This window comes from Pagrus pagrus, assembly GCF_965226575.1.
Source record: "Pagrus pagrus genome assembly, chromosome: 5".
Lineage (NCBI taxonomy): Eukaryota > Metazoa > Chordata > Actinopteri > Spariformes > Sparidae > Pagrus > Pagrus pagrus.
Window position 1 is genome coordinate 2,568,527 of NC_140189.1, and position 25,350 is coordinate 2,593,876.

The following is a 25,350-nucleotide window of genomic DNA, read 5'->3' on the forward strand; positions in this document are numbered from 1 at the left end:
TATCTGATAGAGGTGAAACAACAAGTGTTTTCTTTGGGCTCCTTCAGGTTGTGTATCATAGCTAAATGCCTTCATCTGCTGGTCATTTTTTGCAACTGCAGCCCAAATGCCAAAATATTGATAATCAATGATTTGTAGTCCCCTGGATTTTATCTATCCATATTATGCATTCTGTTTTTACTATTGCTTGATATGGTATATTTATTGCTGTTGCTATTTTATCTTACATGTTTTGTGATCCTTGATTATTCTCTTCATATTTGATCTAATTCATTATTAAGTATTCTTAATTCTGTCATGTGTTTTGTAACCTGTGTTTTATGTTTTATTTGTTGCTGCCTCTTCAAAAGACAATTTTAATGTCAGTAGGGGACTGTCATAGTTAGAAAAAAGTTGTATATTATATATAATGTTTATCTTTATCTTTAATAGTTAAAATTTGACAAAATGTGTATAGTTGATTCTCCTGCACATCTGACTTTGATTCAGGTCCAAAGATGACACACTAGAGACAGATGAGTTCAAGAACTTCTTTCTGAGATCTCTGGGTAAGTCAGTCATGTCTTCACACTGCTGCATGTTTATTGTCATGTCAATAGAGAGCGTTTTCTGAGTGGGGCTGAGAATCTTTGGGAATCCTACGATGCACTTTTTTTAGGTACTTACTCAACTGAATGGTCACGATAAATGTCACTTCTGATCAAACAAAAGAATAAATAAAGTAACATCACAAGAAACAACAACAAAATTAGGTTTTTGGCATTTATGAATCAATTCTATTACAATAATTTGCTGAAAAAAAATACATTTGAGATTTTATATAAAGAGTATACTCTGCTGTTTTGGTTTGTATTATCCTCTTTCTTTGCAGTAAACATGCAGTCCTGTGCTCGGTCCTTTTCTGCGTCCTGGTTTTAAATTTCTGTTTATCTTCAGTTTTATTACTGTCCTCTCTGCCCTGTTTCCTTTGGTGGAATGACCCTACTGGTTTGTCTGTCTTGTGCCAGTTGGGAACATAATTTTACCAGGAAACGTCATCTCCCTGACTTTCTTTGGCCGGTCATGCAGTCTCCGAGTCGAGACCATAAGAGGGGAGGATGGGGTCAACCTCCACAGACCAGCTCCTCCGGCAGGACTGGGCCCTGACATGGAGGAGTCCTCTGTGATGAACTCCGTGCTGGAGTCCACGTCAGCTGACCTCTCCCTGCAGCTCAGCCTGCTCACTGTGGATGACAACAATGCTAACAGGGCACCAAGCACACCTGGAGAGCCCGGGCCTGCAGCCAGCACCCCACGCCGACCAGCCAACCTCCCTTCTCTCTCCTCACCACCTACTCCCTGTACTCCCTCCTACACTTCCCAGAATCCTCCTGCAGGGTCAGCAGAGGATGCTGTCAGTCTGGAGAGCTCACTTAGCTCTGAGCAGGCAGAGAAAATCCCCACAGCTCTCCCTGGTGGTGCACAGAGTTCTGAAACCTTCTACTGCCTCTCCTGCTCCACTAAAGTCAGCTTCAGAGACAGAGCAGGACAGGAGGATCCAGATGCGGAAGCTGAAAGGTCAAAGGTCATGTACAGCATGATTGGAGGGCTCAGTAGCCAGTTAGACCTCATCAGAGAGACCATTGAGCTTCCTCTGAAACACCCGGAGTTATTCTCCAACTATGGTAGGTCACAATATTATTCCATATGAGATGATTTTATGTAAACTAGGACTAGACAGACCAAATATCTAATTAAAGGCTGTTTTCTTTGCAGGGATCCCACCTCCCCGAGGAGTACTTCTTTATGGTCCCCCGGGCACGGGAAAGACTATGATTGGACGGGCTATAGCCAATGAGGTTGGAGCTCACATGACGGTGATCAATGGCCCAGAGATCATGAGCAAGTATGGCCATTTTGCATCACTTTTCCATCTCAGTATAATTACATAATACTTCCAGTGTGGCTAATGGGAGCTTATTTCCAAATAAAAATTGTACAGTAGTCAATGGCGAGAGACAAAAATATATATATTTTTTAACCTGTTTGAATTGTGCTATAAATTACACATATGTTTGTCAATTTAAGAGATAATTTTGCAAGTCATTAAAGTCTCAGTTTGTCATAACGATAGTAAAATACCATTTAGTTTTGTGTGAAACCGCTCAGTGAACTACATTGCCAAGTGCAATATACGTCACCAACACTAACATGGCCGTCACCTCGGCGCAGAAGATGTATGATACAGGTTAAAATCACAAGTCTGGCCATATTGACAGCTGCTATGTGAGAGTTATATCAGTTCTGTGAGCTGCTGATATACAGGACTGAATCTACAAGGTTTGAGTTATGGGTTTTGGTGACCATTAAACAAGATTACTCCACCCACATGACTGTTGGGTGTGTAGTCTTTCTCATTTTGTGTTTTCATATCATATATTTTTATTATTTTACAAACTGCAACTTTCCCAAGTTGAAAAATTAGCTTTTAAGTTGACAAATATGATACAGTATGTGTAATTCATGGCACGAAAAAACAAACAAATTGTCTGTCACCATGTTCTACTGTCTATAATTGTTCTGAAGTAAAGGTCCTGTGGTGGTCCACTGGAAAGACTTCGACTTATTTTGTATGGATGACTGTATTATAATGCACACCACCCTGCACATGATCTGTAGTTATAATTGAACAATTACAAAGTACTTTAAATTTAACCAAGAGATATGTTGTTGTATATCTTTTCAGATTCTACGGTGAAACAGAAGCGAGGCTGAGGCAGATCTTCACTGAAACATCACAGAAGTGATTTTTTTTTTTTATTAATCCCATGTCCCATTGTCTTCTAATGTGTAAAGAAGACAAAGACAATGTGTAAATTGTTATTTGTCATAAATGCAATTTGTTGAATAATATTCATCTTGCACAATGAAGAAGCACTCATGGTACACATAAAGCCATCAAACTAACAGTACAAATACACCAAAGCAGTACACCAATCATAAGTACAGGTAAAAAGTTGATGTGTTTTACAGTTTAAAATCAAACCTGTGGCTCATTTGATAGAACAGAGCTAATACAGTTTGATTTATAATTTAAGGAAATAGTGTGTTAAGGATTTACAGAATGTCATCATTACCTTGAAGTTTTCTTTTAGTCATTCATTTCATAAACGTCCTTTGGAATGTTTGTGTTAATTTCTCACATTTTCATTTGATTTTCAGACAACCTGCGATCATCTTTATCGATGAGCTGGATGCTTTGTGCCCGAAGAGAGAAGGAGCGCAGAATGAGGTGGAGAAACGAGTTGTCGCATCCCTCCTGACTCTGATGGATGGGATTGGTTCAGTAAGTATTCTTTTCCCCCCTCAAACCATAATTCATCCTTGCAGGTGTTGATTCTCAAGTTGAATAACAGTCACTGTGTTTGTGTGGGGCCTTTTTCTTAGAACTCGCAATTGACCAATATTTCAAGTGGCTTTGCACACCTGTGAGTCTTGTAATTAGCGTAACTTCAACAACCACAAGCCGAGTGCCATCTAGTTCCATTATATTCAAAATCTCCAAACTCTGCAACTCACAACAAAACAATCTAGATGGATACATTCATTATAAAATACAAAATAGTTAGTCATAGTTTAATCAACTAATTGTTCTCACTCTACTTTAAAGTTAAACACTAGCTAATGATAGAAGCTTCTGTGTGTCCCTTTTTCATCACTTGGCCAACACTTAAAGCATGAAACGGACAGATCCACGTCTTCTCCTTAGTCCTTCAACTTTTTTGCATCACTATCTTTTTTACAAGGAAGGTCTGCTTTACATTGACCTAGACACTTGCTCACTCAGCATACACATGACTTTATAATACGGCTGTCTGCTGCAGAACGCTGCTCTGTCAGGAAATGTCCTCATTGGAAATGCAGATTGTCATGCAGAAACCATCTATGTGTGCTGGATGCCCTTCAGACACTGTGGGCTGTATCTCTGGGGTGTTGTTTGTCCTTTGAGCGCTCTGTCAGTGCCTGATGAGAAAAAAGACGATTCCCCCCACACACACCCAACGGGAGCCTGGGAAACAAATCACCTAAGGTTGCCATGACCTGCCAATTTGGCATAACTTTATCAGCAAAGTACATCTCCATGCGCCCAGGAATAAAAGAGCCCTCATTTGGACCGGTGATACTGCACAGATATGCCGGCTCCCTCCCTGCTCCCCGCTCCTGTCTGTTTTCCAGACCAGATGATCCAAGGTCATCAGCGCTGATTGGTTTGTGGAATGTGGAGAGAGCACTTCCTGCTCCTCAGCATTCTTGCTCGCACTGTAATTTATTTGCGTTTCGATTCTCCCTGCGGTATCGAAAGGTGGAAAAAGAGATTTCTCATCTTGCAGGCAGACCACCCCGAGACGCACAGGACTGACACAAGTTTAGCATCGCACCGAGGTCAAATATTCTCTGAGGCTTTGCTTATGAAAAGCAAATGGATAGAGTTACTGTTGCATGGTCGTGAAGTTAAACACAAGGCTGTTTTACTTAGCTCCTAGAGAGTTGATATTGATGACTCAAAGCAACAATTTGCATGTAATTCCTAGTTTATGTCTTATCCAGCACAGCCGATCTGGCAGTGCTAGTTCGAAATGGAGCAGTCCATATCCATCATCTGCTACTTTTTACACTTCCGATAGTTTTGAAAAATGGCTTCACAGCTACCACAGCTGTGTGAGTGTACAAACACATTCAACTTTAATAGTTTTTACTAAAGAAAGAACACTCAGCACTGGAAAAGCTACTGTGTGGCCTGGAGTACCAGTAGCACCACTGAATAAAGTAATCCATTAGATACTGACTTTGTTTGAAGCTGCAAAACTAAGGAAAAACACATTTACACTCATTTTCCAACAGCCCTGGTTCCAAAAAAGTTGTATAAAACTCTGTATAAAATGAAAATGAAAACAGAATTCAGTAATTTACAAATGATTTATGTTTACCAACAAGTGTTTTAGGAAGTGTTCCCATGTAGTGATATCCTTTTATACAATCATGTGTTTCACAAAATGTTCAATGTCGCCCCATCCTTGCTTGTGAATGACTGAGCCTTTTGAGGATGCTGGTCAACAATGAAACCTGCTCCTGTCCCAACTAGTTTAAACATGTTGCCGGCATTAAATACAGAATAAAAATATATTTACAAAAATCAAGGATGTTGAGGTAAAACATAAAATACATTGTTCATGTGTTTATTTGAAGTAGCACTAAACTGATCTCTCCTCTTTTTCTCATCCTCTCATTTTTTCCAGGAGGGTCACTCAGGTCAGCTGGTGGTTCTGGGGGCCACGAACCGGCCCCATGCCCTCGACCCCGCCCTGCGCCGACCAGGACGCTTTGACAAGGAGCTGGAGGTTTGTGCACACTATAAAAATACCATCCTCTATCATCTATGTTTTTTTGGGGCTGGGACTTTAACGCGTTAATTAAGATTAATTAATTACACAAAAATTAATGCGTTTAAATAATTAACGCATTTTAATCGCACTTATATTTGCACCGCGGAACGTTTCTCACTGGATGAGTTTCAGGCGTACCGATTATACTGGAGCACAATTATTTAACGAGTTAAAAAGCCGCCGACACTGATCACTGCCCATGGATCTATAAAGTTTTAATGTAGCCTGAACGCAGCTCAAACCGACCCGGTGCCTCAGCACTGCGACCAAGCTTTGATAAACACACCGGATCCGCGCCGGTTTACAGTATCCTCCCGTCGTTTAGCCGGTCGCTACTGGAGCTTAATTAAAAAAAAAGCTGAGAACAGCGGAGTTTCCTCTGCTGCAGCTGAACAGCTGACCATGTGGTCAAGACGTAGGTAGCCTACAGACCTGTCACTGTCTCACGGTGCATAAGACTTCAACCTCAGAGCTCTCTGTCTTCAGACTGTCCTGACCTGTCCCTGAACATCACACAGGGAAAACATAGCGCTGCCTGTGTTTTATTAATGTTTACATCAGGCTGAGTTCAACAAATCAGTTTATGCTACTGCGATTGAAGTAGCTAAATACAGTAATCATCATAGTGTAGTGGCAGGAAAGACCATTTACCAAATAACGTTACTTAAACATTTTTCATTGTGCTGTGCTCTAAAAATAAACTAACAAACTAGTGTAGAGTCCTGTATAAGGAATGTTCATCTTAAATTTTCCCCTTAAATTTAGGTTCTCGGGAAAATTGCATCTTATCAGGTAATCGTTAATCGATCGATAAGGTCCATCAACTAACGATTAATGAATTAATCGATAATTTGCATCCCTAGTCTGTTGGTCTTGGTTATGTACCACCTTGAAAAAAAAATAAACAATGTTTTGTTGCTTAAGCTTATGTGTTCAGTCATTATTCAATGGTATACTAAAACCCATATGAAAAATATTGCTTCTCACTGTTCTCAGGTCAAATATTTATATGCGATTAAAAATGCGATTAATTTCGATTAATTAATTACAAAGCCTCTAATTAATTAGATTAATTTTTTTAATCGAGTCCCGGCCCTAATTTTTTTATATATATATTTTCTTGGAAGAAACATATTAGGGGTAAACAAATTCTACAATTATGACACAAATGAAATGATTGTATTTTGGTATTATTAACCCCGCCCCCCTGCCATGAAACCCTCATTTATTACTGATGCAAAAATGGTTCAAATGAATGAATGATGAATAAAATAAACATTAATCACAGTAATAACAATTATTAGAAAACTGTAGAAATGCAAACTACAAATGAAAATTGTTTGGAGAACTTTACATCAGTTACTCAGTGCTGCAAACAAGATGCATTCATTCATTTTGTTGTTCTAACACACAAGCAGTCATGTTTATTCATTCACCATGCTCCTATGTGCCTGTTGTGAGTCGGGAGGAGTGCTTAAAATGCCCACATTCTAGGATAATTGCTGTTTGATCATGAACAACAATGATCACACTGCTGAAAAAATATCTCTTCAAAGTTCCTCAAGATTCCTTCTCTTGCTCTGTCACAATTACTTTTCTGTGTAAATTAAACGTTCTCTTCTACAATCTCTTTTTTCATGGTGGCAGGTGGGAGTTCCAAGTGCTGCCGAGCGTGCAGATATTTTGCAGAAGCAGCTGAGTTTTGTCCCGTGTAGTGCCACCACGAAGGAGCTGACGCAGCTGGCCGACGCCGCTCACGGATATGTAGGAGCCGACCTTGCAGCTGTTTGCAAAGAAGCAGGCAAGTAAACACTGTCCTATGGTCATTTAGAAAGGCAAAAGGTTCTTCTTTTGTTTCCTTACTGTAGAAACCTGGTGGCATCCAAAATGTTTTGGATGGTGTGTTAATGATTATTTCTTTTGGAATCATTTTAAAATGCCATAAAAACACAACACAAAACACACAAGGAAAGCAAACAAAGAAACAACCAAAAAGACTTTCGCCTTCCATAGAATATAACATAGAAGAATTCACAAACCTTTATCGTAAAAATGCCACTGAAACCAAGAACATCCACAGCTACTCAGACCAGTTTGCTGCTCTTTATTCTGATTTCCTCTTTGCACTTCCCGAAACCAATATAATTTGGGAAACCAAAACAAAGTCACACATGGCAGCTGGCCCAAAAATGCTCCCCATCTTTTAGCAGTTTGGTTTGCCTTGTGGGCTTAGGCATCCGACCAACAAACAAAAAGCATCTGAACAACAGTTTGTTATTGAGCTTTAGGTGCCTCTGCTTGGAATACTTTGTCCAAACCACAATTCTTTGTGACTTACTCCTTCCTGAATTAGTCTTAAACAATTTCTGAATGTTTTCTTGGAGTGTCTGACATGCCTGCAGCCCTTTGAACACAGAGGGTCAACCGTCCTTTGATATTTGCCAAGGAGGAAGTTGGGAGTTTCTGTGGTATTCAGATCCCAGTGAGAGAAACCACTCAAACCACGGCTTCTTGTGAAATTCCTTTGCCCCCCTTACCCCTGATGCCACAAACCGAGCCGGCATGCTTGTCCTGAGGACAAGCATACCGGCTCATACAGATTATGTGTGTATCTGAATGTGCTTGATTGTGGGTGTGTGATTGTAAGAGTACATGCACATTTGTTTTTATGTGTGTGACCCCACATGCCTCCTGGGTGGTCCCAGCGCCTGGGGTACGCGGTGTATTGCATTTCCAGCTGAGGAGGGAGCTGGGGCTGCTGTGCGGAAACACTCCAGTGAAGAGCGTGATTTACTGTCTGCAGAGGACCAGACGTGACCGGCAGTGTTTTCTGAAAAGCCTGCTCATGCCCTGGAGGGAGACAACAAGCTCCTCAACCCCATTTTGACTCTGCTCGCTTCCCCCCAAAATCTGCAAACCAAAATCACTAGACAAACAGAGGCCCTCACAAGTACGCCAGGGTAGAAGTAAGAGAGTCAGAATGCATTTGATGCTTCACTCAGTCTTAATTTCTTTCTGTTGGCCCATCCAATGTTGAAAAAAAGCACAAATAAAATGCAAAATTAGGTAAAATACAGTACAGCTATGCAGGCCTGGGAGTTATGTGCCAAATCTCCTGACATCCAAATGTAAAACCATTAGAATTAGATGAGACTGTTCACAGAGTGGCTGCTGCAACGCTACGCTTTCACTGTGATCAGAAATTTGTCATAAATTGTCTATATGTTTTTAATTACACTTCCAGTATACAAGAAATGACTCTAGCTGGCAGTTTTCATTATTATTTTTTGTTTCCTGTCACCTGCTCCCCTCTATAATAGCTAATGAGAGATTGAAGAAGCAGACTGAGTGACAGAAATGATTAAAGTTACAAAACAGATGACTGATCATTGCCCATATTATACAATGAAAAGTTAAAGTTTCACAGACAGCGAAAAACTCACCCATCTTTTCCTGCCCTCACATACCCCTACGTAGTGTGTGCATCCGATTTCAGGAAGTAAAATATTCCCATATCGATATACAGTATGGGCTGATTTCCACACTTTTGTGGCAATAATCCCTCAGATGTACTGTAGCGATCAAACACTTGTGACAAAGATACATGTACAATGGTGGCAGGATATTTTACAGCTTAACAAAAAACTTTATTTTCTAAACTTCAATGGTAATTTAATAATTGTAAATTGTCCCAAGCATCGTTCCTGATTTAATAATCTGTAAAAAGAATGATTTACTATTGCTGTATATCAGACAGCATATATGCCAATGCCAGTATATCTGTTATAGGCCAATATGGACCGATAATATCTGCCAACCGAGATATAGGTCGGGCTCTCGAAGTTACCCAAAATGTTTTCAAAACATCAAATCTCTGCCCGTCAGTCTCACTGAGATCATTTTAAACATGTTGGGACCGTCCACAGACTGTGCTTGTGCCCACCATGATCACTTGCGAGCAGCTTAATTTGTTTGCTTTTTTAGCAGTTCGATGCTGGACAACTTGTGTTCTAAACTTCAAGTTTTGGACTAAAAAGATGCTGAAATGCTCTGTAGTGTAGTGTAACTACAGAGGCGGGTGATAATTATAACACTACAAGTGACCCCTTTCACATACGTATAAACATTTTTCCCATTGTTGATATACAGCAGGGTGTAAAGCCAAAGATTAAAAGTTCTTAAAGGATAACTACCGTTTTTTACAACCTGGACCTTATTTCCAGCAAAATATATGGTCATTTACTCACCCAGATAACTTTGGTGTCATTTGGAGTCGTTCGGACGAAATTAGATCCAGTGTAGCGGCGATATATCCATATAATGGGAGAGACGGGGCAGCGACACACAGCCTCTATATAACACATTATCTGCCACGAAACTAGTTCATTTCACCAATATTTTGTTACGATATGCTAGTGCTATTCCCCTCTGAGTCCGGGCTCGTCCGTTATCAACATCCGGGGTCAAACTAGCAGTAGCAGCTACAGGTAAACAAGCCGGGCTGCCGTGGGTGCGCGCGCAGCTCAGAGACGACATCTTCCAGGTCAGAGGTAGTAGGTCAACCTACAGACCCCGGATGTTGACAATAGACGAGCCCGGACTCAGAGGGGAATAGCACTAGCATATCGTAACAAAATATTGGTGAAATTCGTGGCAGATAATGTGTTATATAGAGGCTGTGTGTCGGTGCCCCGTTACTCGCATTATATGGATATATCGGCGCTACACTGGATCTAATTTCGTCCGAACGACGCCAGATGACGCCAAAGTTATCTGGGTGAGTAAATGATCATATATTTTGCTGGAAATAAGGTCCAGGTTGTAAAAAACGGTAGTTATCCTTTAATAGAGGTTTGGAAGTGTATAACTAACTGCGTGTGTGCGTTTGATTTATAGTCCCCATACTTCCACACATTGCTTGGATCCACATAAATAGACATACAGCCACACAAAACAAAAACACACACAAACGCACACACATGTACCCGCAAGTTGATATCTGTTTTTTCCTCCTTTGGTTTCATTGAAAGGAACAAAAGCTGAAGAGGCACAAAAACACATCAAGTAGGAACTGCAGTTGTTTCCTTCTGCTGCTCAGGTAACAATGAGCTGCTGGGGGAACGTACGCTCCAACGCACCGCTTCCTGAAAAATAAAAATGGGGGGGCGACATTGCGACGACTGCAACACGCCAGGGTCACGCACAAGATCCCCCACCTTGCACAGCTGCAGAGAAGCAGGCACACATACACACTTGTGATGTCATTTTTAGATGCACACAGACATGAAAAGCGTGTTGTTGTGGGGGTTTCACATCCTGCCTGTGGTACAATACCAACCTTATTGGTCTTATAGATCAGAGACTGTTTAAATCAATTCTTCATCTCTGGGAAAGGCAGAGGGAAGGATGACAAGGCCAAGTGGATGTTTAATGCATGTGCGCTTCTTTTCTCTGTGAGCATGTTTGTGTGTGCATAAGAATGGATGGAAATCTTGATGTCATTAGGGAAGTTTTTGTTTGTCCAGTCTGAATTGTACCGAGCCCCAGAAACAACTTCTTGATGGCAGATGTGTTATATAATCAGCACTTAATTACACTTGATCACGGGTCAGCCAGTTTCGAATGTAACGTAATGCCAGAGCACACTCATACCAGATCCCTTTTAAGCCTCCACTGAGCACACAAATTATTATGAAAATCTGTGGATTTTTGGATTTTTAAACCTGAAGAGAAACAGGAATTCAGTTTAGTATGAAGAGGACACCATCATTTTTATCGTTTGTTTTCTGTAAAACTAAAAGTACAAATTCCTGATAAGGATCCGATTTTAAAAAAATAAATTAAAAAAAATATTAAGGCCAGACATCATTATCCATTGATTGAATGTTGTCCATTTTTTCCCCCTAAAAGACAAACAGATGGGATACAAAAGTAAGGGAAAACCAACATGAAGTGTCCGAGCGAGATATTTGTCCACTACATGGCTCCAGAAGACTTTCAGTATTGAATGTGAATGTAAAGTCATGTATGGTTAATATTTATCCTGTGATCCCTCATGGGGGTTGAGCAGGTGATCTAGCTTAGTGGATTCAAACCTTTTTTGTCTTGGGAACGATTAAAGCCAAGCAATGCCTTCCTGTAACTTCTTGTGAAAGGTTGCACCCATCAGAGGTGTGAGGACGAACTGAAAAATCTATGCTCCCGTTCTCCATATTTTTTAAATTTAGGTTCCCAAAGAGGGAATTCTGTCCCGTATTTCACAAAATTTGTGAAGTCAGGAAAAATAAAAATACATTTGTGGAGGCCAAAATGTTCTTAAATTTTTTGTTTTTTTTGGAACTGTTCCTTTAGATAATCACAGGATTTAAATTGGAGTCTTTTTAGACTGTCTGGTAATGCTGATGAAGGTTTTGTTGTTATAAAAAGAAAAAACTGCTTCACTGCTCACTGCTGCAGAAGGAAAGGTCAGACCCTCTTAAGCTGAACTGTAGTAACCCTAAATGAGGACATCTAGTGGGCAAATTTGATATTGCTAAATGGGTAAAGAGCCAAACTCCAGCTGTAAGCAGTGAATGTATTGGCAGCGTGGAGGGCAGACAGACTGACCTCCATTCAGACACACTGATCTGAATTCTACCAGCACAGTGAATGGATTACAGCCAATCATGGCCTATTTAGCTGTGCTTTAAAGAGAATAAGTGCATCAGTATCCTTACTTTTTATTTTATCTTTCTAACTTTTGAACCAGTAACCCTGTCAAGGTTGTATCAGTTATCTACTCAAGCTCCTCAGAATAATGAAACCACATTATCTTAGTAACTCTCTTTTCAGATGTTGATGCTGTTCTTCTGTCTCAGTTACTGTGTCTGAAGTGGACATGGCTTTCATCATTGTTTATGCAGGTTGTCAGATTTACGTATGAACACATTCAGATGATGTGCTGCATAGTGTTAGTCACAGCAGAAAAATGTACAGCCTGTAACTCTATAAACATTTTTCTGACAGCGTTTCTGTTGTATCTGATGTAGCTCCTCGTCACGTCATTCTGACCGGCTTCATGTCAGACGTGTGTTGGCACACAAGCTATTACTGCATCAGCTGACACAGATGGAGTCATTGTAGATGTCAAGTATTTTATTGCTTTTTAACTGCAGAAGTGCTGCACTGCGGCTCCATGTCTGATTCACACAGCTGAGGCAAAAAGGCAAAACAAGAGCATTTTTCCTTAACCAAATTGAGAACCTCATAATATAGAAAATGATGTAAAGCACTTTGATCCAGATTTGTGATTCTGGGCTGTAGAAATTAAACTGACTTGGCTTAACTCAGAGTGGACTGCAGATCCACAAAGCTCATAGATATACAATAATGTTGTATAATTAAAATTTAGTAAACCAAGAGCAGCATGAGAGCTGTTGAATAAGGACGGCATTACAGCAATTCGCAACGAATACTCATACCTAATCTACTCAATAAGTCGTTACCAATGAGTCCTGTGATCATTACAGTGACTGCGCCAGTGAACATACCAGTGACAACACTTTACTGGACCTTTGTTCGTTGGACCTCAAGTGTTAAATGTTACAAAATGCTCATTATTTGGTTCAGGCAGGAAAACTGCGTGGTTAGGTTTAGGAAAGGATCATGGTTTGGGGTAAAATAAGTACGTTATTGACTCAAGAGTTATGTTATGTACATAAGTTAAATGCGGTCTGTCTTTTGGTTTCAGACAGGACTCAAATAGTTGTCTCCTGGGGGAAAGTCCACCACATCCTCCTCCATTTATGGACTCTGTCGCTCTTTATACTACATCACCTGACTTCCTCCTTTGCTCTTGTCATAATTACTAAAGCCACTAGAGGTTGCCGCCTATAAAATGTAAATGTGGGTTGTACTGAGCTGCTTGCACAGACAGACAGAGAGAGATCTTCCTATATTATATACTGCATATTTCCAGGTGTGCACAGGCCTCTATATATTCTTAAAATAAAACATCCTGTGAGGGAAAAAGCAGTCTTTAGTAAAATCGATCACGGACACACTGAGGTGCCTCCTCTTAGGGGTCACAAGCCAACATTTTTAAGACCTGATTTGCAGATTCAGATCAATTCAGAACATTTTAAAAGAGATTTCCTCCAATATAACCACACATATTTCCCCTGATCCTTTTTCCTCAAACATTACATTGACCCTGTTCCCGGCTCAGTGCAGATTATACAAAACAGATCTTCATAATAAATCCCTTTAGGTGTTTTGTGCGGTGTTGGGAGCTATCATGTGGTCTTGTGGAACCTTGCAGACTCCAGGCGTCTCTCTGTCGTCCTGTTGGCGTTCAACTGATCCCAGCGCTAGCAGATGACTCATTTCCACAGTCTAAACAGTGCAAATTGTGTGTGTGAGGGTGCACGTTTGTTCGTGTTCATGTGTGTTTGTGCGTGCGTGTGTGTGTGTGTGTGTGTGTGTGTGTGTGCGTGCGTGCGTGCGTGCGTGCGGGTGCACATGCTTGTTTGGTTTGTGCCACATCCGGACACACTGTTTACAAGCCTCTCTAAACAGGGGAAGCCCACTGGAACAAAAAGGGCCAGTAAAATTGATTATGCGGAATAATAAACACACAACTCTGCACTTTGTCAGCTGAAAGCTTTTCGGTTAGCCTCTCATTTGACAGCGAAGATCAGGCTCAATATTTAACATCCACTTCTCCGACTTAGACTCAACGGCCCAAATGATTTACTCGGTAATTGTGCAAAGTGATTCGGCTAACACACTTCAATCCTCCAAAGCTAAATACTTACTGCAGTGTGTCGAAACAAGGAAGAAGAACGGCATCAAAAATGAGCTGAGTTTTGTGTGTTTGACATCAGTTCTGCACTAGAAGACTAAATGGGCCAAACACTGCTAAAATGCTGCCTGATGTTTACAGTGGCAGGCTTGCCTTTATAAAGCACTTTTCCCAACTCATCTGTCCTTTTAAAGACAATTCAGGAATTTCAGGACAGGTCACATAAATATCAGTCGGATCAGCATGTGAAGTTTATTTGAGGCCTCTGTTTATAAAATCCGGAAATGTGCTGCTTGTACTCCTTAACCCCTGCACTTACCTTTACCCAGTGACAGCTGTGTGTGTGTGTGTGTGTGTGTGTGTGTGCCTGCACACGTTTTGGAGTGTGTAAGCACGTGTATTAGTCTTTGTCATCTCTGTGTGTGTGTGCATGCACTTAAAGAGCACATATTATTGCGGTGTTTCAGCTTCAGGAACAGATGTTGGGTATTGTAAATACAGGTGCAAAGACTGTTCCGGAAGCCCTGGCGAGTAATGAAAACGTTCGTGCGGTTTTGTAATGCTGTAATGCCCAAAGTATTTCACAATTCATATGAGGACAGCATCGCCGGAGAGCTGCAGCTCTAGCTTGTGGGTGTTCGACGCAGCACTGCACGATGCATTGTAACACTGCACACAGTCCTGATTCTTCCCTGTTGAAATGTGGAATGCACTGTTGAGGTGCAGACGGACTTCTTTTGACACACCTTCCTGGACTCTGTGGGTGATGATTTGCTGTCTCTGACAATGGAGCTCTGTGAGGTTTCCCTTTTGAAGTCTTCTACTGGAACTTAACCTCCATACACTTCCTACCTTGTTTTTTTTTTCCTCCCTGGAAGTTGAGCGCAAGTCTGAGACGTTACACTGAGTACAGCAGCTTCATGAATAAAACACATATCTGTTGGGAATTGATAGTAGGGCAGGTGTGGTTATTAGAAATTAATAATTATTGATAATAATAATAATAATTATTATTATTGTTATAATTATTAAAATTAATAAAGTAAAAATTAGTACAATTAATTTTCAAATTGTTAAAACGGGGCACCACCCTGGAATCAGGGACCAATAACCAGACCAAAATGAGTCTCAAAAGAAGGGTTCACTTTAAATGTAAATATTTGTAAAATATTTACAATTAAAGGAACAGTGAAGGAAATGAATCCGAGCACTGACCATCACAACCAGTGAATGCCACAAAACATATGCACAAAATAACCACAGAAAACTGCTATGTACAATATATATATATATTCTTGGCAAATTGATTAAATCAATAATCAGTCGTTCCAGAAAAATGCAAAGTTTTTTTGTGATTGTTGCGGGCAAAAATCCTTGATTATGCGGCACGTTTTCTTAAAAAATGCGATGGAATATGCAGGGTATTTATGCAATTTTATGCAATGAAATTGCGGGAATTTGCAAAAATTGCAGGAACTTGCAAAAACTGAGGTTTGATGAATAAGAAAAAAAAAAGTGATTCCCCTAACACTCTGTTACTAGGCTCACTAGGCTACTACCTTAATGTAAAGAGTCATTTCTAATGACTTCCTATGATAAGCAGGCATACTACAATACAGAAAGTGCTGGGAATAATTCTTATTCTCAGTTCTCAGCTTTCCGATGACGTCACATCATAACGTTCCCAAGGCAACAGGAGGAAAATGGCTGCTCTTGTGTGAAGTAAACGCAACATTTTTCAACTTTCTGCGAAGATATATGTGACTTTTTTGCAACGAAAATGCGGGGATTATGAAATCATGCAAGCCCCGGATATTTTCGCTCATATTTAGCACATTTTGCGCGGAAATCAGCGATTTATGCGGCCAAAGTGCGGTGTCTTTGAAAAAATGCGGCCCCCACATAAATGTGCAAACTTTTGCTGATTATGCATTGAATTATGCGATCGCATAATCGCATTTTTCTGGAGGGACTGAATAATACTTTCAATAAACAAAAATCAATTACGTACTCAACCAAAGCAGCTAAACTAGGAAACTAAACTAAGACAAACTCAAGCACAAATAACAACAAGCATGGATGTGTGTTTGTGTTTGTGTGTATGTGTGTGTGTGGGTGGGTCGGAGAGACAAAGAAAGAGGAGCCAAGATGGCAGTTGTAGTCATAGAAACAAGATAGCGGAGAGCCAAAATGGCGGCCTCCTGCTTTGGCTGTTACAACAGCGTAGTCAACGTGGGCAATAAGAAAACGGGCAAAAGCAGGTGTTTTCTAAAGAAAAAGAAAAATATCCTCCCTCTGCAGGCAGGTAAAGAGAGGCTGGTTGCACAGCATCTTTTCTGGATCCGGAGCGAACACGGCGCAGTTTTGGCTCGTCCAGCGAGATGAAAGACTGCGGCCTAGGCGGGAAAAATCCAGACATCTAATAGTTGCATAGGCGAAAGCTGATGCTTCCAGCAACACGTAACTCTGGGACTGCGTTGAAAATGGGTCTGCCGCTGTATTTATCTCCTCCGGCTGCGGTGGAAACTGATGCGTTCAGGTGTGCTCACAGACAATAGGAGATGGGTGTTTTCCAACCTGGGGGGGGGCTGTGACAAGCAGGCGCCACCTACTGGACATTAGGGTCGTTGCACTTTCCTTTGTATACCAGGTTTTTTAGTGCAAGGAGGCCGCATTTAATCATTGAGCTGCACGCGGGCCGATCTGATGTCAGAACCATTAGGACAGTCCCAACATTTCTATTCAGTTTTCAGACATGATACAGCTGCAGAGTGCACATACATTGCAATGTGATAGTGTTTTGTGTACCTATGGAAAGAGGAACTATAGTGTGGATCATAGCCTAACTGATACTGGATTTTTTTGGAGATTTGATCATTAGCCATTGGCTAATTGTCTTTTCAACATATATTTAATAATGAGCCCTCAAATGTGTTGTTTCCTAGAATGGTTGACACTATTTCTGAAAACATATCTTTGGCATTTTTGGGTCACTTTTCCACTGACACATGTCGATACCATAATACCTGTCATATGCTAACATTGGCAGATGCCAGGAGGATTTTTTGGCACATTTTGATGCTATATGGTTTGGGCAGGATTTCAATAGCTCCTTTCCAGGGGTGCAGGCTTTGTTGCAACATTATGGAGGGGCACGTGTTCAACAGTGGGTTTAGGGATCCCCTCCCATTAAATTTTGAGCATCAAACGCTTAATTTTCTGTGTGCTGGTGAATGTTTCTGCACCAAATTGTGCTTTTCTACATCAATTTATGGTCCAAATGTTTTGTTTCTTATTTCCCATTTATGACAGATTAGAACCATTGCTTTTGAAGTTGCTTACTGCCACCATCTACTTTACTGGAGGCATTGTTGTGCCTCAGTGTTGTAGCAGTTTGTCAAAATGACAGTCCTTTGCTTCTTTATTGTTTTGTAGGAGGGGGGACAAATGCACGTGTTATATATTGAGGGGGACTTGTCCCACCACCCCCAACCCCCCCAAAAATTTATGCCTAGCCCTTAGCACGAACAAATTACTCAAGTTCAAATGTAGTTTCATATCAGGATCAGCTTTTCAGTGGTTTATTGCACTTGAGAAATTTAGCTGAAGTAGAGGCAAACCAATCTTTTGTTATGTTTGTTATGTTCTCATGTTCTCGCACCCTTTTGCGTTTGAATGCAGACGTATCAGTCACTGAAACTGCTGTCTGCAGTGCCGTTTTTAGTTCCTGAGTTTTGATTCTATGGAACTGCAAAGTTCAATTGGCTGTTTTTGACAGAAAATGTGTGCTGTATCTCAGATGCTTCTCGCAGCGGATTATTCTTAAGAAAAAAATTTGGATCAGCCTTGTTCCCGACCTTAAACCCCATGCTCCTTAATGTCCTGAAGATCAGGAGTGCAGGGGTGTTGAACTGTAAAACAGTATTTGCTCCTCCTGTTGTGTTGACAAGCACACATATATTCATATGGGCTGGACAAAGGTATTAATAAGTAACCATAGCTCAATATTTACTTTTATTATTAATATTCCTGGGGCACAGAACTACGACAGTACTGTGTTGTGTAACACAAATGCACAGCTCCTAGTCGTAACCTTAAAAGATTCTCCCAATCCTGGTCACTGATAGAAGTTAATTTATGGATCATTTGATGCTCGTTGAAATATAATTTTAATGTTGGCTGCATGAAAGCCTGTAAACATATGAAGATTCATGTCCTGTCTTGTTTTGAAGGCCCTTGTGGTATCATCACAAGTTAAAATATCTGTGAATATAAAGCTTTGTATCCGGGGGTTTGATTCTTAAGTAGAGCGGGCCAATCTGGTGCGAGGGTCAGCGGAGGTGACCCCTGAAAGAGGAGGCCTTGATTTGTGGAAAGGTCTGTTTCGGTCCAACATAATTAAGACCATCCTCTTTGAAAAACCACAAATAACCATTCTTCTCTCTCCTCACTGGCCAGCTTTGACTTTGTGAAATGAGTTCTTCCATCTCTTCCATACCTAGTTTGGGCCCTGGTGTGATGTTTTGCAAATGTGCATTCTTGTACATTTAGGGGGCCCCTTTTTCTCTCAATTTCCACTCGGTCTCTGGCGAATTCGAAGCATTCTGGAAAGGAGGAGTGCAGAAACGAAGAAGAAAATGAGTCCACATAAGGTTCAGATTAAATTGTGTTGTGTTGTGCCTCTTTTTTTTTTCTTCCTCCCTTCCCATCGGATGTTTTCATAACTAAACCAAATGTGTGCTTGGAGTCAGCCAAGAGCAGTCAGTAGAGATAGAATCCCTGAAGCCAAATCTTAAAGTCACATCGTTGAATCAAGTTTCCGCTGCCCTCTGGGCGTCCAGGCTGGACTTGGAGCTCTGTGGCTTATGAACCCTACTCCCCCTCTGGTCAGGCTGATCTCTGTGAGGCTTTTCAGATTGCTAGATTCACTCTGGAAAGTTTTAGATTATTCTTGCTGAAACATTTATTAAACATTTGTCAGCTGCAGTTTTCAGTCCTTGGGGCTTTCCTGCAGCAATACTATTGACAAGAACCTTTAAAATAGCCATTAGCCTGTGGTTTCTGCTTTGAAGCTATGAAAAATTCCTTTTTTGGGAAAACCTACTTGGCAATATATCTGATTCTTACTTTAATGCTGGACTGAGGATTGAAATCAAGAGATCAAACTTTTGTGGAACAGTGGTTTGCAAGACCTCCAAATAACCAAAATGGCTGAGTTTTTTGCTCCCATAAAGCATCATATCTCAACCTTGCAGAGGAACTATCAGTGCTAAACCTTTTTGCTATTGAGTTGTATGTCCTTTTGAGCAAAGTCGTAGAATTTTACTTGCCCGACTCTGGCTGGATCAGCTGGTTGTAGGGTTTGTGGTGTTCTGAACACGAGTGTTGCCAACAGGGACGTTGTAGAGTGTCCTCTGGTGGACAAACTATGCAACGCCAACACTAGCATGGTTGAAGGGGGTTTTGTCCGTTTTTATTTTATTTTTTAAATATTCATTTATCGGCCATTATAAATGCCGATACCGATAGTTCGGAAAACAAATAATATCGGCCGATAATAACGGCCAGCCGATATATTGGTCGGGCTCTACCTTAAAGGTCCTATTTGTAAGAAAATTAGATTTTTGAGTTTCATTTCCAACTCGCCAAAAACTGACGCCTTCAGATGGTGACCCAGCCTAAAATCCCAAAGCTGCAGTGTTTTACAAGTTGGAAATGAGAATTTTTTTTAATTGTTTTTTTTTTTTAGCTATTCTGTATAATAATTCAGATTTAGGCAAGAAGGCGGAGCTGGGGAGGATATCCTGATTGGATCTGACTGAGAACCTGAGAACACGCCATGGAAACAGCTTGTCAATAGTAGCCAGGCCCTAAAGCATACCCTGCTTTATCGTCTTTTACCCTAAATAGGACCATAATTTACAAAATGAACATCATGGTGCATCGATGAAGACTTGAAAACTAGTGATTGAGACCATAAACTCATTAGGAAACTGTTCACTGAGGTAATAAATAAAGTGATAATTAGGCTAATTTTCTTATAAGCTTAAATAAAATCAGACTTCCTCTTGAAACAGTGGATTTGCCCCCTGCTGATCATTAGAGAAAATGCAGGTTTAAGGCACTTTAATTTTCAGACCTGGAAGCTCCCTCCGTATTTTATAGAGTCTATGATGTGTCCATGAGTAAAGTAAAAAGTTTCTTCCTTTCTGGGCCTTCTTCAGCTGTTCACAAAGCATCTTTTATCTTTTAGGCCGCTTCTCTGGTGTTCAGTCATCCTCTCAGCATTGAAGGAGGCTGAGGCCCTCCACCCTTCACAGGGCAGGCAGCTGATGGTTTGGGGTTAGTGCATATGGTGTTGTGGCTGGTGCTCCTCATCTCCCTCCTCGCCCCAGCTTCCTTCCACATCCTGTCCTGTCTTGCCTCGTCCCTTCCACTTGAACCAGATGTTTTTGTGCAGTCTTAAGCAGCGCCCGTCTGAAGCATTAACGCAGATGAAGAGCTGAAGCACAAGCCAGGTGGAATGATGGGATGTTTGGACCTCTGGGGCTCGAGAGTGAGGAGGAGGAGGAGGAGGGTGGACAGATGGGGATCGAGAGTGAAAGAGTGAGAAAACGACATCATACACCAATGTGTTCCAATGTGTTCCCCAGGACTGGGGAACACATTGACCTCAGCCTGGTGTGCTCACGGAAGACAAAACTGCCTGCATTAATTGTGTGTTTCCTACTTGTGTTCTTCTCTTCTTCTCTGTCTGTGCCTCTGTCTGTCTGTCTGTCTGTCTGTCTGTGTCTCTGTCTGTCCCTCGCCTAGTTGGAAGGGTTGGGGAAAATATAAACAGGATGCAGTCATGTCTGATCGTAAATCCCCTCTCGTCTGCTCCCTGGCCCCCAGCCCTGGACCACGTCCGTTCCCCTCCAGCTCTCGCCACCCCAACTCCCGCCCAGACCACCCCTCCCCTTTAGCTCAGAAGATGAAGCCAAGAGATTCTGTGTGTGCGTCTGTGTGATGGGTGCACATGTGCATCGGTAATGGATGTGTGTCTAATATACTGTTTCCCAACTCGGGCTGGAAACGTGGTTGTGGGCTGGTTTAGTAACTAGTAATCATTGCCCACATTTAGCGTGTAATTCACTCAGAGAAGACCTGTCCTCCCACCTGTAGGGGTTAAATCTGCACAGCTGGATTCAAGCTGATGCACACATGGCATTTTCTGCATTGTCGCTGTTTAACTTTTTTTTTTCTTTCTCACACATTCTTCTGAGTATTTAGTAATGATTGCATGCAATATTGCAACCAGACCTACCTGCAGAGCCTGTTTTTCTGTAATGTGAACTGGAGGAAATTGCAAGCAGAAAAAGACCAAAAAGATTCTGTGTGCAGTTGAGTGATCCTCTCAGCAAAGTTGCAAATGTTTGTGCAATGTTGTAAATTTCTGTCATGACCAACATATCAAGATTTTGCCATGATTTCGGAATTTTGGTTGTGGAGAATGCCACAAACACAGCTCAAACATGAAATACTATCCCCTGCTGAGGACAAGCTGCAGAGAAGGATCCTTAATCAATCTTCATTTCCCATTTTGACTGCGATAACAACCCAAGTGGTTGTTGAAACAGAACTCCTTTAACAGGAAGGTCATTGATTAAATCTTACTGACTAAGACTGGATGAACATTGCTTCCTTTGAGCAAGGCACTTGGCCACAACTGCTTGGTGTCCAGCAAGAGGAAACCAATACAGCTCTGGACAGTGATGGAGGGTGTGTGGTAGCTGAATAATGTTGGAAAGTCAGAGGAGCCACTGGTTCACTTTAAATCATATCCTCAATGTACCTCAACAAAGACACACTCGAAGCTACTGGATAATTTTGTGGGTAGTAAAGGTCAGTATATGGCTATGACCTGACTATTTCAACTTTCTGAAAAAGTCTTCTCCCACCGGCATAGTGTATGGCAACAATACTAGTCTGACTCACTGGATATGGTCGGTGGTTATAAGCCTGCCATTGGCCAACTATTTATGTAAGTGTTCTCCTACGTTGTGCAATCTGCATGTTAGCATGTTCAAAATCCCAACAGCACTAACAACCTCTGAACTAGCAACCTACCTTAGCTTGGAAATAGCAAGTTGCCCTAACACCAAACTGGTCGCTCATGGTAAGAACGTAAACAAGCTAGCAGTTTTTACCTTTTTTTTTTTTAGGATCTAGTCATTTTATTGCCAAGGCTCGCCTCCCCAAGTTCAAATGTTCTAAGTTCCCACCTAGCACTACTCAACAGGGGTACTGTCACTGCATCCTGGGCTTTGTGCTGCCCAAGATGATGGTGATTGGTTTAAAGAAATATAAAAAAACAGAGCATTTTTCCCTAGTAGCAGAATGATAATGGAGGCCGCCAGAGCTTTCTAGAGCCCTGAGATAGCTCTGTGGAGATTACCTTTGAACCTAATGTGCTGTTCACACATACAGACTTCCAAGATGAAGATTGCACACTAATGATTGTGAATAGGACCTGACATTCCTGGTGCCGTCCGCTGAGCTACAGAGACTCAAAAGACACCCAGCGACACTACAGAGAAAGTTGAGAAAAGCTTAGCTTTGTGTGAATGTCCTCTGGTGCAATGTAGGCAACAAGCAGGCAAGAGCCATTAACGCTTGTTTAAGATCCATGGTGAACTTTTGGTCATCGGGCGAAAACTCAACCTGGCTCATATTCTGCTGCACCGCAAGGCACTGTCATCCAGCAGTGTCAATCAATTTCCAGAATTGTTAAATCCCTCAATCTTCTATATTATGAACTGCAGTGCACTGTTTTGCCATCTTACATGCTGACTTCCTGGGTCATATTTCATGTCTCACCTATACATAAAACAACCCTTCCCCCCACCAACACAGCATTATGGATTTTTTACTGCAGGACTGCTGGTCTTATCGCCCACTTAGCCACAATAACTATTGAGAAGAAGAAAGCAGATAAACAAAAATGCAGAATGGTATATAATTTGCAACAAAATGCTGTGTTATCGCTGCAGAATTATTCCAAAAATTGACCCAGAATCCCAATGTGAACTTTAAATAGCAGAAGAATCTTTAACTTTAGCTCATGCGCTGCATGAAACAGAATTTTTTTTTTTGTTGTTGACTTCTCCTCATACTAGTTAAGTACACATTTAGCATGTTGATTTTAGTTTAACACTTCTGACACAGCTGCAACTCTTTTTTTCAACCAGGAAAGTTTTGTGTCCATCAAAGCCTTGGGAGTGCTCCAACTGCCAGTCACCTCACATCATCTATGCATAACATGAACAGGACTTTTACTTTTGGCACGCTGAATACACTTAACAGCTTTCTAAGCACGCTGCAGGAAGAGCATGCGTGTTTAATTACCCCTCCTGTGAATAAATGCAATCTGTTTTCTGACTTCTGCATGCAAGTATGTGTTGTGTGTCTGTACTCACTCATCACCTCTGCATTTTCCAGCGCTGTCTGTTCCGAGATCTTTCTCCTCAGGATCAGCCTGCTATGCACTCTCTTGCAAGGCAAAACAAAGGCTCATTCTTGATATTGACGCACCAGTGTTTGTTTTGCTGCCTTCTTTTTGTCCGGATGCTGAAGTCTCTGGAACTGAGGGCATTCAAACCTTAAGCACTTCAATTACACTTCCCTTCCCTTCGGCCTACTATCTTTTCTCCCCAATAATGCAGGCCCAATTATTTTCGCGGTCAAAAGGGGAATTAGTGTTCATTTTGAGATTTGCATTCGCTGGGCGTGTATCATCACAGCATGTACAAGCCTGAATGTTTTGAGTAAAAAGTTGGACTGCTTGCATGTGGGTTTTGAATTAAAACCCTCAAGCCACAACGACACTAGCATTGCTTCACAAGGCAAACAAACAGCAGTTTCATGTCCCTTTATATGCCTCAAATCAGTCTCTTACTGGAAATGATCCACCTTTTCTGTTGTAATATGAATATCAACTGAATCTTTTTCATCTTTTTTTATAACTTTGGCGAGGCTAAAGACTTTTTCTTTCTCTTTAAGCCATGGCATTATTATTTTGGTTTTTGCGGTCGAGCTAAATTTCGTAACTTTTGCTGAAGTCTTTGTCAATGCAGACAGTTTACTGATGTATTTTTTCATCTTTGTACAATATGACTCTGTTGAGAAAAGTTCAGAATAAGCTACTTTCTTTCTTCTGATCCAATGTGAGATTTATAATGTGTAAACCCTCTTTTTGCAGGTTTGCATGCATTGAGGCAAGCGCTGGGAGGTTCCCACCAACCATCAGACCAGCAGCTGAAGGGGGCTGTGACCGTCACTCTGCAGGACCTGCAGTGGGCCATGTCTGTGGTGAAGCCAAGCGCCATGAGGGAGGTGGCTATAGATGTCCCCAAGGTATAGTTACCTCTGTCGATTACTGCTCCCTCTCCCTTTATCTCCCTCATTTGTGAATGAACACAAGATCTCAACTGCATTGCTCTGTTTATTAACTAAATAACCTATATTAAATGTCTCTCCCTCATCCTGATATTGATGTGAGCTCTTTTCGGGTAGTCTGTACTATTCTTGTCAATGTGATATCTCAGAAATGGGAATTTCTTCAAATTTGGTACAAATGTCCACTATGACTCAAGGATGAACTGATTTGAATTTGATGGTAAAAGGTCAGAGGTCAAGGTTACTGTGACCTCACAAAACAAATTTTTGGGAATTTTTAGGATAAAATAATGAAGCCCATAATTCAATGCCATAGCACAGGAACAGCAACTTGACTGGTGCACAGAGACATACAACCACAAGTCAGTCTTACACTAATCTGTGGCGTTGCACAATGCAATGTACTCAACAGAAAGCACTTCCACTGGAGCAGTGACTTTTTTGCACCAGGAACTACAGGTTAAGGACTAAATTTAGTCCATGGTTCCATTGGTCAAAACACAGGAAAGTATCCCTGAAATGGTTCCTGGTACCGTGGAAACAGTTCCTGTGGTGGAAACAAACTATAATTGTGAATGAAACACTGCCTGCAGGTAATGTGGTCAGGGAGTAAAAGAAAAGACATACAATTTAAAAACCTGATGCTTTCCAGGCATCAAAACATGACAGATACAGCTCGTAAATCTTGCCAAAATGTGTCTGTGTTTT

At 41.2% G+C, this 25,350-nt stretch overlaps 1 protein-coding gene across 2 annotated transcripts in view; it reads left to right on the forward strand.

Moving 5' to 3' along the window:
* afg2a (AFG2 AAA ATPase homolog A) overlaps nt 1-25,350 on the forward strand; it is a 146,677-nt gene that overhangs the window by 2,819 nt on the left and 118,508 nt on the right. For both annotated transcript variants that reach the window (XM_084352217.1, XM_084352218.1), the window contains exons 4-11: nt 490-548; nt 1,008-1,664; nt 1,756-1,885; nt 2,726-2,782; nt 3,202-3,325; nt 5,277-5,378; nt 7,071-7,224; nt 24,446-24,600. In XM_084352217.1, the coding sequence (XP_084208343.1) occupies nt 490-548; nt 1,008-1,664; nt 1,756-1,885; nt 2,726-2,782; nt 3,202-3,325; nt 5,277-5,378; nt 7,071-7,224; nt 24,446-24,600 (1,438 nt within the window). The remainder of the gene's footprint in view (nt 1-489; nt 549-1,007; nt 1,665-1,755; nt 1,886-2,725; nt 2,783-3,201; nt 3,326-5,276; nt 5,379-7,070; nt 7,225-24,445; nt 24,601-25,350) is intronic.